At 35.0% G+C, this 15645-nt stretch overlaps 1 protein-coding gene and 1 pseudogene across 1 annotated transcript; one reads left to right on the forward strand and one right to left on the reverse strand.

Annotated features, from left to right (window-relative positions):
- The first annotated feature begins 2879 nt into the window (after nucleotides 1–2879).
- Nucleotides 2880–8256, forward strand: LOC143531999 (uncharacterized; annotated as a pseudogene).
- A 152-nt stretch (nucleotides 8257–8408) lies between these two features.
- On the reverse strand, nucleotides 8409–15507 carry LOC143532025 (uncharacterized). The gene is made up of 14 exons (XM_077027182.1): nucleotides 15091–15507; nucleotides 14495–14720; nucleotides 13912–14154; nucleotides 13723–13835; nucleotides 13544–13642; nucleotides 12876–12963; nucleotides 12575–12804; nucleotides 12303–12487; nucleotides 11218–11747; nucleotides 10573–10674; nucleotides 10193–10490; nucleotides 9504–9652; nucleotides 8825–9109; nucleotides 8409–8725 (listed from the first exon to the last, which is right to left on the reverse strand). The coding sequence occupies exons 1-14, from the start codon at nucleotides 15393–15395 to the stop codon at nucleotides 8504–8506; spliced, it is 3075 nt and encodes a 1024-aa protein (XP_076883297.1). The 5' UTR covers nucleotides 15396–15507; the 3' UTR covers nucleotides 8409–8503.
- Nucleotides 15508–15645: the final 138 nt, after the last annotated feature.

The raw sequence follows: 15645 nt of genomic DNA on the forward strand, positions 1-15645 counted from the left end.
AAATCCGACACCTTATAATCGCCTTATAATCGCCTTATAATCCCGACCGCTATATCTTGCAGCCACTTAATTCTCTTCTCCACCGCTAGCGGTTTGGAGGCTAATGGTAACCAACAAACGGATTAGACGTATGTAACGATGTTAGGTCAAAACCATATTCATATAATGTTATAATATCTGGAAACTTATCACTTGATTAACATAACATTTTAAACCATTCCCATATTTTTTTTTAAATAAAACCTAGAGATCATGCAGCTCTAGAAGATCAGAAATTTTTTCAGCAACAAACATCAAAGATGCAATAGTCTCTCTATATTCTTTAGAACATTACCTTAATAGCTCAAGTAACAAAGATTGTATAAAACTATAAATACATAGAAGTAGCATGGAATGGGTAACGAGTATACTGATTATTATAGATTCAATATGTTTTCATACCCTAGTTTCTACATGACTGATAGTGTCTTCAACATATACTAACATCGCTGGTCATTGAAACTTGAAAGTATAACAAGCTAAGAGATTCATTTCATCAATAAATTCTTCATTCTGTATCACCACATCGTACGAAACAATTCTAGTCAGAGACTGTTGTAATAATGAGATCAAGAACAAACATATACATATATCAATTTCCAAAATTCATTGCCAGTTAGATAAAAATTGGATTGGTATCTTATTTGTTCACTTTCTTATAACAAGTATGCAAAATCTGAGGCAAATTTGTGGATGTTGCATTGTACATAACAATCCCTAATCTCTCAATTTATCCATTTGGCATCAAGTGAAGTAACTAGCACATAATCTAATATCAAGAGCACAAGATAATCATATCACCTAATGTCACGAACAGGTAAAATCAAATTCAGAAGCAGTACATATGCGTTAACATCTTCTTTAAGAAAGAACCACTCTTAGAAATTCTAGAACTGTCTAAGCGATCTCGAACAACAAAATCAAATATAAAACCAACTAATTATTGATTCTAATACATATTATACTGGATTGCAAAATTAATAATAAAATTTGGAATTGCGAAACAGAAACTCACGAGGACTTGCATCTAAAATGAGGGTGCCGGAGCAATCAAGGTTTAAGATCAAGTGGATAATCGATGATGGAAAACGACGACAATGATGATGATGGTGGTGGTGGTGGTGGTGGCAATGGTGCGAGGGTGGGAGGAAGTGCCACAGTGGTGAAATTTGAGATGTCGAATGGTGGGGTTGAGAGATTAGGGTTATATAACCGTTCAAGTGATTACATATATAACCATTCAATTGAGTTCATTCCATATTAATTGAAATTTAACGTTGGCAGAGAGTGGAAATAACGTCGCCTAAGAATAGTTGTTACCGAGAAAGTGCTCTGAGCTTTAATTAGCCCTTAAGAAGAGAGAGCGAGAGATGGTAGCAGATGAAATGACGCTTATATGAATGATATGTAATGTATAGAAATATAGATATATTAAGTATAGATACGAGGGAGAGACGATCGACACGCTTCGCGACGGGTATGTCTTTTTTTAACTAACTATTACCAATTCACAATGACAACTAAACCGATCATAAGCAAGTTTTGACCTTTGTTGACCAAACTAAACCAATTTTAACTCGAGCTGATTTAGGATTTGAATTTCATAGTTCTCCATAAGATGAAATCCAAATGTCTCAAATTTTCAATTTGCTAACAAACATCATAAGAAAACCATAGTCAATGAGAGCATATATAGGGCTACGAAACTGATCTTGTTCTAAAGTGATAATGTACGTTGTGTGGCTTAGCGCGACAATTTTAAAAATCACACATCATTAATATGCAACTATTTATACTTTGCAGCTATTTCTAGGTAAGCATAAATTTGCCAACCAAAAATAGACATTAACAAAAAACATGTGTCATTTCCCATATAAATTATATATTTGAAAACCAACATGCATGTCATAGATTATAGATCAAATCTATAGAAACCAACCGGCACAAAAAATACGTTTTGTCATCTAAATTGTGAAATGACTATTTCGTCCATCACTCCTCTTATAATATAATATAAATATAGATTATTTTGTCTCTAAATTCATTACAAGTTCAAATTCTTTTGATATATTTTAATTTTTTTTTTTCTTTCAAACCTTTTTGATCAATTTCAAACTAACATTTAAATGTTTAGTTTAATATCGATACAAAATCCAATAACTAAATGTTGATGGAATCAAGCAAACAATTAAACAACACGTTGTAGTAATTAGTTAAATTGCAATCACAATGTACATATTCATTTGAGGATGTTAATACAAGTTTTCACTATAACACCATTGTACATTTATACATTTGTTAATCAATTAATGTCAGATGATTCCAAACCGGATAAAGTTATAAAACATAAAAAAAATCCACTATACTTTATTTTATGCCGCATATTCCCCACGATCTTCGCTCTCGGCGTCGTAAATTCTATTCTAAAACCTTGTAAAACTGATTTAACCAATTCCCCAAAGATTTTATTGCATTACATTACATTACATTACATTACATTACATTACATGCATGCATAATATCAATATTATCATGCTTTCCCATACATTGATAATCAAAACCACCGTTAAATATGCACCAAATCGCCTCTATTCTTCCTCACCTTCATCCGCCTATAACCGAATCCTCAAGAAGCTACAAAATGCTTGTTCTCCGGCCCAACCCGGTCCCCTCCTCTACCGTCTCCGCCCAAACTCCTTCTCCCGCGTTGCCGTTGTTTCCAGTATTCTATCCGCCACCCTTGCCGTATCCTACGTTGTTTTCTACGATTACGACGAGTTTCACGAAGTCCGACGTAAGAAAACCCGCATGATGGAAGATTTCACCATCGAACGTCCAACGAGTCCGTCAGGAGGATCATGGACACCATGAAGCATACGGGTGTCGCTTTATCGGTGCTATGGAAGTCGTTGAGTTCTGTTTTGTCTTCAGCTAACCATGAGGTTCGTGCAGGGTTTGAGGTTAAGGTTGCGGCTTTGTTGGCGGCTGATGCGACCAGGAGGTCTGCCATTGTTGGGGCGGGTGGTGGGTTGGTGGTGGATTGGTTGTTGGACTCCGTGGCGTTGAATAGAGGTGGGAGTTATGGTACTCAGGTGGAATCGGCTAGGGCTTTGGCCTACTTGATTGCGGATCCTAATGTTTCTGAGGCGGTTCTCAGACGGCCTCAAGCGGTTCTTAATCTTCTCCGGTTCATCTTCTCGACCCATCGTCACTGTCAAGACCAGGTATAATTACTAATTAGTGCTTTATAGAACAGACGGTTATGTGTGTCTGTGACATCTGGGCCGTCTGGATAGAGAGGTCAAACGGACGTTTTGACCAAAAATTCAAAAATTTGATCTTTTATGGTTAGAATGGCCATCCAGGTATTTTTCAAATGGTCGTTGTAAACAATAATTAAAGTTTGACAACAATTGTCAGAATGGCCGTCTGAATATTGTTCAAACGGCCTTTTGATCAATAATTTTCAAAGTTTGACTTTTTTGGTCCAAATGTCCGTCGAAGTGTTTTGGGATGACTGTTTGATGGCTTGAAATCAGCCGGGGTGGTGTAGATATAGTGTGGCCATTCAAAATATCAAATGAGAAACATTAATTGATATGCTGCATTTTCAATTAAGCAGAAAACGAGCCCTAATTCGTATAAAACTGCTGATCCACTAAAAGGCAGGAGCATGCTTGTTGCAGCAATAATGGATATTGTCACTTCACATGATGATGATAATGTGGATAAAATCAAGCTGAAACCAAAGCTATCAAGAAAAGCTGCATTGCGAGACATTGCAGCTGCACTGCAAGTGGTTGAAGAAGGTGGCACAAACTGGAACGAACCAGAACCACCCGCTTCTAGACCAAACCGTTCAAAGAAGCTAAATCAGCCACATGGTAAACCCAAACAGAAAAACAAAAGAATGTTATTCAACAAAATAGGTGCTAACTCTGCAACTTTTATCCCTGGTTTATGGGATGATTTGCATTGCCAACATGTTGCAGTCCCTTTTGCTGCTTGGGCTTTAGCCAATTGGGCCATGGCTTCCGACGTGAACCGTCACATATCCAAGAACTTGACCATGATGGTCAAGCCATCATGACCGCCTTGGTTGCACCCGAGAGGTCTGTGAAATGGCACGGGACTTTAGTTGCAAGGTTATTGCTAGAAGACCGAAACCTTCCTTCAGAAGAGTTTGTACCCGATTGGGGTTCCAGCCTTCTTTCCACAGTGTCACAAGCAAGCAAAAGTGATGATGTCCCGTTGACTCGTGTGGCTTTATCTGCTTTCTTGTTATCACTTGAACGATGCCCCGGGGCTCAAAAGGAGGTTATGGAAAAGAGTCTTTATTTGATGAGGGAAACTGCTAAAAGAATGAAGAAACATGAGTCTGTGCAAGAAGCGTTGGCGAAAGGTTTAGAATCATTATGCACTGAGAACATGCATTTGTCTCTTGAAGAAGGTCAAAAGTGGTCAAGCATTCTGCTTCAATGGGTGTTTGGTGAAACTTCTTCTGATGCTACGCGTTCTTCGGCTGTAAAGATTCTTTCGCGTGTTCTTGAAGATTATGCACCTTCTTCTATACCAATTTCTCAAGGTTGGTTAGCTATATTGTTGAGTGATATTCTGAAGCATAGAACTGCATCACTTAAAGGACAACCTAAAGATAAAGTGAAGGTTTGTAGCTTCATTTTTTGTTTTAACTGTAAAAGTGGCTACATGTTTTAACTGAATCATGTAATTAGAATGAATGGGAACCCTCAATTAGGCCTCTAACGAACCGAATGAACATGAACGAGGCATGTTAGTGTTCATTCATTTAACTTTAATCAAACAAACGACCGAACACGAACAATAAAACGAACAGGGTGTTCTTGTTCTTTTTCGTTCATGAATAAAATGAATGTGCCCATGTTCATTTATATTTGTTCGTTGATATAAATGGACACGGACAATTAAAACTAGACTAAATTGTTGTGGGCCTTTCAATTTATAGGAATACATAAACGTAAACTAAGGAGCATAAACGAACGAACGTTCATGAACATAAATGAACGAACGAGACATGTGTTCATGTCCGTTTGTATAAGTAAATGAACAAAAAGTTGTGTTCATGTTTATTCGTTTAGTAAATAAACGAACTTCCCACTGAATGGTTCACGAACAACTCATCGAACGTTTGGTTCGTTTATAGCCTTATAGGAAAGAACTTAAGATCCCCAAAGAAACCTAACTTGGGCCTACGTGCCATGAACTAATAAAACCTTATAGTTACTGGTAATAATTATAATCAACATAAACCATATACATGCATTGTATTTATTTGTTGATCATGGACTTACAATAATTGATTAAGCTACTTAATTCTTGTAGACACAAATCGACCAGGCAAATGTTGTATCCGGCACACAGGCAGCTAAGCAATTAGCCAGTGCCGTGGTTAACTTAACAGTTAATCGGTTGGGAACCGAGTCTTTAAAAGATCTTCTTTCCATTGAACCCTTTTTGACATCTTTTAAAAACATCAAGAAAAATGCACCCAAAGTGAATGTTGTAGATTCTGCACTAGCAACTCTTAAGGGTATCAAAACAATGTCTGAAATATGCAGTGATGACACCGATTGCCAAACGAGAATAATCGATTATGGTGTCGTTTCTTTACTTCGTCGCCTCATGTTAAAGGATGATTATGAGAAATTAGCAGCAAGTGAAGCATACAATGCATCAACCGATACGAAATCGAGTGATCAACCCGATCAGAATCCGTCTAGTATTCGGGTCCCACCTGCAGCCCATATTCGTAGGCATGCAGCCAAGTTTTTAACCATTCTTTCGGTTCATCCAAAAGTTAAGGAATTTGTATTAAAAGATAAAGTTTGGTGTGATTGGCTTGAAGATTGTGCTAATGGGAAAATATCTGGATGTAATGATCTCAAGATTCGAAGCTATGCGAGAGCGACATTATTGAATATTTTTTGTAATGATGATGATGAAACACGTAAGTGTCCTCATTTTAGTGAGATGATTTATTTAATCAATCCCAACTTGCCTCACTGGAAATGGAAGTATGCGGTAGAACAAAGGTGGGAATCTGCTGTTAGTGCACCGTTGGATAAGGGTCGTGTCAACCCATTCTCAGAAGTCCATGAGGGTTATCTTGACTATGATACCAGAATGTATGATGATAGCAATAGTGAGTCAGTGAGTCACATGGATCCTTTGTTTGATGTTGTGTTTGTTCACGGGCTGCGTGGTGGCCCGTTTAAGTCATGGAGGTTATCTGAATGCAAGTCCTCATCAAAATCTGGACTTGTGGAAAAGATTGATGAAGAAGCAGGAAAGCATGGTACCTTTTGGCCTGCTGAATGGCTTTCGACTGATTTTCCTCACGCGCGTATGTTTACTCTAAAATACAAGGTTTATAATAGTACTGTTTTTATCGACATGTTTATGAAGTTATAAAAGCCGTCTTGTTTTTATTAAACTTTTGCAGACGAATCTAACACAGTGGTCTGGATCAAGCTTGCCTCTTCAGGTTTGCATTTCCATATGTCCTTGTATAATAAAGATTATTTGTGTAACTGTGTAGCAAGTATATTTGGATTATGCAGGAAGTGAGCTCCATGTTATTGGAAAAGCTAATTACTGCAGGCATTGGAGATCGACCCGTTGTATTTGTAACTCACAGGTCCGTCTAATATATGGTTTGGTTACTTATTTTCTTATATCGAATTAGTTTTATAGGTGACTTTATACAACAATAACCAAGTTTTCCAAGTGTTCCACTAAAGTCACTCTAAAAGGTTTTTTTTTGTTCATCTAAAGTCACTTAACTTTCATTTGGTGTTCCAATCTTATGAATTTTTTTTGTAAATGTTTAAAATTTGTAAAAATTGAGAAAAATAAAATAAATATGAATCTTGGTTACTTTTTAGTGATTATTTAATGATTTTTTATCACCATTACCTCTTACAGTCTTACTTCAAGTTACTATGAAAAAAATAATCAACAATAACTAGGATTCATATATGTTTCCATTTATGTCAGTTAATTAAAAAATCTAATCATTTATATATAAAAAATCATAAGATCGGAACACCTGATGAAAGTTGAGTGACTTTAGAGGAACAAAAAAACTTTGAGTGAATGTAGTGGATATTTTCTCTTAGTGTTAATCACAATGCATCATTATTGCAGCATGGGTGGCTTAGTTGTCAAGCAGATGCTTCATCAAGCTAGAACTGAGAACTTAGATAACCTTGTTAATAACACAATTGGTGTGGTATGTTCATTTCAAGATAATGTGTATATAAGCACGCGCACACGTGTTTTTAATTTTTTATACATGATTCAGGTGTTTTATAGCTGCCCACACTTTGGTAGCAAACTTGCAGATTTGCCTTGTCGAATGGGCTTTGTTCTACGCCCTGCACCAACGGTATCACTTTTTTTGATCTTTTAATGTAAATTAATTATCATGGAAAGATACGTTTGATATATATGTTTTTGCAGATTGGAGAGCTGAGAAGTGGTTCTCCAAGATTATTAGAACTTAACGATCTTATTCGTCGCCTGCATAAGAGAGGGGCCCTTGATGTACTCAGTTTTTGTGAGGTAGTACCGTTAGTCCATAAGTTCAATCACTTTTTAGAGTTTTGACTTTTGACATTGATTGTTTTGCAGACTAAAGTGACTCCAATAGTTGAAGGCTATGGAGGTTGGGCTTTCAGACTCGAAATAGTTCCAATTGAATCATCATATCCTGGATATGGGAAACTTGTGGTATGTTTTCAATTCTTTAAATTTGAAACTATATGTATGTATGTGTGTATGTATACACCGATGATTTTGACTGTTCTTTTTGTGGTTCACGACAGGTGTTAGAGTCAACGGATCATGTAAACTCATGCAAACCGATAAGCAAAACTGATCCATCTTACAGTGAAACATTACATCTTTTACACAAACTTAGAGCAAGTATCCATGACAACTGACAAGTCATTCTAGCCATGTACATTCACATTATAGTCCTCAAAACCATGTAAATACCGATGTACAGAGTGAAGCTGTTAGGATAAATTTGCACTAATCAAATATTGTGGTCGATTTGTACAGCTGACACACGCTAACTTACATAGACTTGTAGCATGATCATACTTACATAGCTATAGAGACCATTGAAATGACATTTATCCCACATTGCTCTCTTCGCGTATTTTCAGAGGAAGGGCTGCTGATGGGATTTTTTGACATTGTAACAATGTATTTAAAACATTCTGTTTGTAATACTTTGTAGTTTGTATATTGGACATTAATGTTATCTTTCTTTCTTTTATTATTATTATTTTTTTTTTATATTGAAAAGTTAGTTCTCTCTAACTAGCTAAGGAAAACATAATTATTGCACGGATTTACACAAATATTTACTATGGTAGATACACTAAACAAGTGATACAAACCTATTTTAACTAAACCTCTAACTAGATCCCTCATTAATGAGAAAAAATGAATCTTGTACCCCTGATTCTGGTTTATAAGTTTGAATAACAAAATGATCAACAACTTTTAAAGTAGTAACTGGATCTTGATGAGAAGAATCAGCCCTCCATTTACTTGGATACTTCCTTTGGTAACTCAACTGGTGCCCTTGTTTTAACTCATTATCCCAATTAGAATCCAACTTCCATTCCTTTGGGACCTAAGTATATCAAATTCCAAAACATTATTCAACCAAAACAATAATAATAACAAGAATGGTATTAAGTATTAACTAGAAATTATCAACCAAGATTCTCACTTTATCAACTGCAAGAGTGAAAACTTCAAGATTTCCATCCTCCATGATGTGAAACCGTGTGAACGACTTGTAATTAGCAATCCGGAGAGATGAAAACGCTTCATCAAAATGCAAATGGAGCCAGTTTATACAGATATACAAATAGCTTCCGAATACAAGTGACACCACGGGAGTCGAGAACACCCAAAAGTAAAGAAAAACCGACGCGTAGTATATAATCGCGGTCCCACGAGAAAGTGAAACCATCCCGTTTTTGCATATGTTCGTCCTTGTCACAGCCATTACCTAAAATTCAAAAAAATTAACAATATATAACATAATCTATATCTAATAAATAACTAGTTGTGCCGTGTCACAATTTTGTGAGCCCAAGATTCTTTTTCCCGCTTCACTTGTTTTACCCTTTGAATTTATACTTTTATAGTAATAAAACATAATATATATTAAATTAAATACAGTAAGTTATGTGAGATATTTAACTTCAAATATATTAAAATAGTAGTTATTAACTTATCATAATAGCAATCATATGTTATCTCAAAATATCATTTTATAATACCTAAATCTTCATTACTGACAATTTAATATTTCTTTTATTCAACCCATGCAATACACGGGGTTCTAACCTAGTTTTTAATTCAAGAAAAATCAGAAATCCAAAATAATTAAAGTTTCCAACCTCGGGAACATCAAAAGCTGACATAAGATATTTAATACACGCCGGATAAAGACCGAGAGTCCATTTCTCTATACGCGCTCTGAGACCCGTGGGGTCCGGGAAATGTTCACTTTCCACTGATCTATACCATTCATATAACGAGTGATAACCTGAAATGATATACATATGCATAGAGCAAATTATATATATACTTGTGAAACATTTTCATGTTAAAAAGTATTAAAAGAGATAAATACAGTTTTAGTCCATGCGGGTTGACCCAAATAACTCTTTTTGTCCATTAGTATGAATCTGGATTTTTTGGTCCAATAGTTTCATTTTCGTAACAATTGAAGTCCAGCCCACTAACTCGATCCAAATTTTCTGTTATAAACTTTAATTAAAAGACCAAAATACCCTTAGAGTATTGTTTATAAAATATGTACATTTTGCCTAATAGTAATACCTGTAGTATAAATATACATTATTTTTAAGTGGGTCCCAAAAAATTTATTAATCTAAGGGTATTTTGGTCTTGAATAAAACATTAACAGAAAACTTAGATGCGGTTAGTGGGCTGGACTTTATTTGATACGAAAATGAAACTGTAAAAATTAAAATTGAGACTAGTGAACTAAACGAATTATTTGGGTCAAACTACAGGGACTAAAACCGTATTTAACTCTAACTAAAATGAAACAAAAACATACCTGATGTTGCCAAAAGATTATGTCTAATGCAGGTTTCAACACCGAGCTCCATTAATAATATGAGAACTAAAGCGGAAACTAAATGGGCTGAAACATGAACGACACCGATTGCTACTTTTTTTTTCTTGGAAACTTTGGAGGGAACGAATGATATGGCAGCTGCCAATAATAACAAAGCACCCGTAGATGATACATATGATTGACCAAACATGTACATAGACAAATCCCACACTGTACTAAAAAAGCTTTTTATGTGACCAGAAAATGTATCGGCTTGTAAGATATGATCTAGCTTGCACTGTGACAATAAATAAATAAATAATTGGCTTTGGTTAAAAAAAAGAAAATAATAATAAAAGGTTAAATTGATGAATGAATACCAGTGGAAACAATGAAAAAGTCAAGATGAAGTATATGAACCCGCCAATGAAGTCAAACTGCCAGTTTTTCTTCCGGAACTTTAATATGTTTCCCAGAGCAATCTGCATACACAATTTTTTTAACCCAAAATGCAGCGAAAAAAGTGAATAGGGAGATGGCTCTACTTGGGTCATGTTTTATCTCTAATGGGTCAATGTATAAACTAAAAAGATGGCTAAAAACGGGTCAACGGGTCATTGTCCATACCTCGTTAATCAATCTTCTAATTAGAATATCCAGCTTATTATTATCTATGAATGTAAACAGATTTAACATAGTGATTGTTTACAGAAAGAATTAAACTTCAGGTCACCCCAGTCCATTTTGACCAAAAAAAATTGCAGAGCAACTGTCGACCCAAAAAATGCAGTGAAAAAAAGATGAGAATAATGGTAGAAGTGGAAATTTCGACCCATTTTATTATGAATGGATCTATTTGGGGTATGTTCTATCTCTAATGTGTCAACAGATAAACTAAAAGTTAGCTAAAGAAAACGGGTCAAAATCGTCAATACCTCCTTAATCATGTTATTCAAATATTCACCCTTTTAAATAGAAATAACATAACTTTATTAAACAGCTTTAACATAATGATTGTTAAATACCCTGCTTGAATCTTGAGTGGATGGATAAGCGGCTTTAGTTTCATAACGTGTTCCATACGCTCGATTAAAACCACTAAACACATGTGTCGGATGCAAAAACGCCCCACCACACCCGTTCACAAGTAAATGTTGCACCATGGGTTTTTCGGACTCAACATACGAATGTCGCATATAATGATGCAAGTCCCCCGCTACCCTAAGTTTACACCTCCCGTTTAAATAATCGCATATAAGATGCGTGACATTCTTTCCCGTGACATCATCCCAATACCAATCAAGAATCCAACTCGGTTCATGCGTCATAATGATCACCGAATCAGTTTCTTTAACTTTTTCTTGTACAAGCTCCGAAAAAAACTTGAATTGATAACTATCGATATCACTATGAAGAGCTAAATCGAGACCGAACACCCACCACCCTTTTGGTAGTTGTAAAGCAAAGTAGCTTTTCTTTTGGGGCATCAACCATCCACCTAACCAACTCTTGTGACAAATGTACCTCATGAAAGTTTGAAGCCCATCAAACCAATCTGAAATTGCCAAAAAGGAACAATCTTTATGTTAAAGAACTAAACTGTAGACATAGACATAAAGTATTTAACTTTACAATAAAAACAAAAGGGAAAAACTTCACATAATAGTAACCATGTTTATCGGGTGTCCCACTGAAGGCACTCAAAGCTTTTTTGTTCCAACCTGGTGAAATTTTAATTTTAAATGTTTAACTTCTTTAAAATTAAGCCACCTATATATAACATATGTAAATCATAGCAACTATTTAGTGATTATTTCTTTTTAAATTAACTTAAAATAGACAGTAATTATGATAGAAAAAGATTCACTAAATAATAACCTAAGTTTCATAATTGTTTGGTTGAGTAAAACTGAAAACCTAGTCACTAAACTGTAACACCATAATTCAGGTCACTTATTTTTATTTTTTTTAAAGGGCCATTTATAAAAAGAATTCATAAGACTAGAACACCTAATGAAAGTTGAGCAACTTTAACGAGACACTGGGCAAACTTGGTTACTATTGTGTAAAGTTACCCAAATAAAATATAATAAAATAAAAAAAAACCCACCATGATTTCCAGGGATAATAAAACACTGGGGCCCGTCATATAGTTTTAGCTCAGATACACCACGAGGTAATTCAGGTTTGTTTACGGCTATATGCTCTTCTTTATACCAAGGTGGCGGTTGAAGAGCATACTCAAAAGGACGAAATAACCGTTTTTCATAAGTGAATGCCGATGGATTAGGGTACCTAAACATAACATACAATTAATATTAACTTAAATTCAACTTTTCTTATTTAAATAACTATAAATTGCGGAAAAAATGTGAAACTTACGCAAGATCGCCTCCAATAAGAAGAAGGTCTCCACGAGGCAATTTGTTCAAAGAACCATTGTTCCAAACATGAAGTGATGGTTGAGCAAGAAGTCTAGCAACTGAATAAGAAGAGTTGCCACCATCACCGGTATCGGCCATAAAATCAAACCAAAAGTCGTCCTTTTGACTAAAATGGTCATATAAAAAGTCTTCTTGTTTAGCCCCTTCATGACCACCACTCATTGCCGCCTACAAAAAGAACCAAAATTAACGAAATGAAAAAACATAAGAAAAAGATAAGAGATTAGAGTATCTAAAACCTGCATCATGCGCATATCAAATCGTCCCACGAAAACTGTTACAGATACAAGGAGGTCAAACACGGTCTTGAATAAATCAGCTGATGTTCTGCAACATAATATGTAGTCTAGCATTTAATAACGAATATTGCTTCTCAGTTATAAGTATAAAGTATAAACATGCGTAATAGGGGTGTGCATGTGTTGGTTTTGGGCTCAAACCGAAACAAGAACTGAAAATTCGGTTTTTGAGTTTTTGGATACCGTTCGATTTCTGTTTTAGGCTTGGGCTCGGTTTGGTTCCGGTTTTTTCGATCTTATCATTTGGGCAAGAAATATTTGAGCCCAAAAAGGCCCAGAATAATGAATTGGGCCTAAATTTTTTATTAATTGATAATTACTTGATTTTTATACATTTTGACTATAATTATTGGGTTACACTATTTATCAAATTCTTATAAATTGCTTAAAAGTAAAAATAAGAAAAAAAAATCCATAAATTCGGCTTTAATTACATGCAAACCGACCGAACATTTGGTTTTCAAGGAAACATAAAAAAACCGCCTGTTTTTGTTTGGGCTCGGTTATTTTGGTTCGGTTTTTAGGTGATGGGTCGGCTTTCTGGTTTCATGTGCACCCCTAACACATACACACTAGTATGTGTGTGTAAAGAGAGTAGAAATATATACCCCGAGTACCAAGGAACCATATCCAAGAAACTAGGTTTCATCTGCTTGTTCTTCAACCTCTCGGTTTCTTTGACCGAAAGAGGGTGGGTAAGAGCCCATCTGATAATTAAGATTCAAAAACAAAAATTAAAAATATAGCTAATTGTGTACACAAGAATTAAACAATTAAGCACTCGTACCCGGTTGATCTTTCCACAACATAATTAGCAATATAAAGACCAATAAATGTCGCCCATAAAGAATATATTGGAGATATTTCATCCGAAGATTCACACGGACCACTGCAAGAAAACTAAAAGAAAAAAATATACAAAACTGAATTAAAACAATATAAATAAATTTAAGATAATTAAGAAAATAAAGTATACCTCTCCGTATATAACCCATTTAGAAAGAAGTGGATAATCACGGGCAGACCCGACTGGTGCAAACCAAGATTTGCATACTTCATCTTTAAACTCATACATTTTGAGAAACTTGGCCAACAAGTCACCCACTTCACTTTTTCTCCAAAGTGAAAACAAACCCGAATCTTTTCGTCCAAACGGTGTTTCATTTAACGCATGATTTCCACAGTGGCTATAAAATACACAACATGCCACACTTAATACCTACATGCATAGCAAGCCCATAAAAATGATGACCAAAGCCAACATTAAAATATAATATTTTCCCAAAAGATTTTGTCAAATGTCCCCAAAACTTTTAAAAGTTGGTAGGCTTGAAAACGAAGCGAACAAAAATGAATGCAGCATTTTCATGTTCGTTCACTTAACTAAATGAACAAAAAAACTTGTTCATGTTCATACAATTATTAATAAGAAAGCATAAACGAATTTCCCACAAACAGAAAGGTTCACTGAACGTTTGATTCGTTTACAAGCCTAACAACTGGTAACAACCTAACAATGACAATGGGCAAATAGGTAATTTCCATTGGGTTCAACTTACAGTACAATTTTGAAGAATAGTCAAGATATCGGGTCTCCTTCCAGCCACATGAGATACAAATCCAATATACCAAAGGCCAAAGAATACTAAATGGAAAACAAGGAGAACAAAAATAGAAGAAATGAATATTGTCAAATAGAGAGATAAATTCATCCTCATGTCTACCCCCATTGACTGAAAGCTTGGAAGATGGTATAAAGCCGCCACCAATATCCATGCGATATACCTACACATCATAAGAACTTGCTCATTGGTCCAAAAACTTCAAGAAGTTACAAACATTAATCTAATCATAAAAGAAACACCACAAAAACTTCCCCATTTAATCAAAATTTCAAAAACTTACAAATTTTAATCTAATCATAAGATAAAAACCATAAAAACTTGCCCATTTAATCAAAAACTTTAAAAGGTTACAAACTTTGATCTTATCGTAAAACAAACACCATAAAAACCAGCTCATTCAACCAAATTCGAAATGTTACAAACTTTAATTTAATCATAAAAACCTGCCCATTTAACCAAGTATTTCAAAAAGTTACAAATTTAACATGTAATCATAAAAAAAGAAGTGTCAAGATTCAAGAACAACTTACCATCTACTAAAATTTGAATAGCTTGGCTTGATCGTCTTCCCAACAAACGGGGACGAAAAGAAATAGAAAAACCCAAGCAAACCCGCGTAGATCGACCACCATTTAATATTCTTGTCTAGCTTCTGGATCAATGTATGCATATTATCTGACGAAATGAAAAATAAGCAGCCGACAACAACTGCAATAATCGCGTGGCGCGAATGCTCATGCGGGTACGGGTAATATGTATGGGTTGTCAACATACTCCTTACAGTCTCCATGTTAATGGTATCTAATATACCAACAGGCTGCCTATCTGTCCCCATGTTCAAACTCTAAAAATCAATACTTGATTCACAATCTTTCCATGTAACAAGTTCCAGAATCCTGAATCAAAAACACCCTTTTAAAAAAAATTATAAATAGTAACTTATAAATTATCTTATAAAATCATAAAAGCCCTCTTTTTGACAAAATCCCAAAATTCATCCAATTAACATAAATGCAACTATTAATAGCAAAATTCAGACATGCATTTCACCATCAGAATATTATTCACTAAAGACAAAACTAGGG

The sequence above is a fragment of the Bidens hawaiensis genome, unplaced genomic scaffold (assembly GCF_021521415.1).
Source record: "Bidens hawaiensis isolate Kalapana, Puna unplaced genomic scaffold, B.hawaiensis_p1.1 tig00009327_1, whole genome shotgun sequence".
Taxonomy (NCBI): Eukaryota; Viridiplantae; Streptophyta; class Magnoliopsida; order Asterales; family Asteraceae; genus Bidens; species Bidens hawaiensis.

Coding starts and splice junctions, on each gene's coding strand:
- LOC143532025 (XM_077027182.1), bottom strand. CDS start 15,395: ATGGGGACAGATAGGCAGCCTGTTGGTATATTAGATACCATTAACATG. Junction 13,643..13,722: donor GTTGTGGAAAGATCAACCGG/GTACGAGTGCTT, acceptor CTTAATTATCAG/ATGGGCTCTTACCCACCCTC. Junction 8,726..8,824: donor TCACTCTTGCAGTTGATAAA/GTGAGAATCTTG, acceptor TGATATACTTAG/GTCCCAAAGGAATGGAAGTT.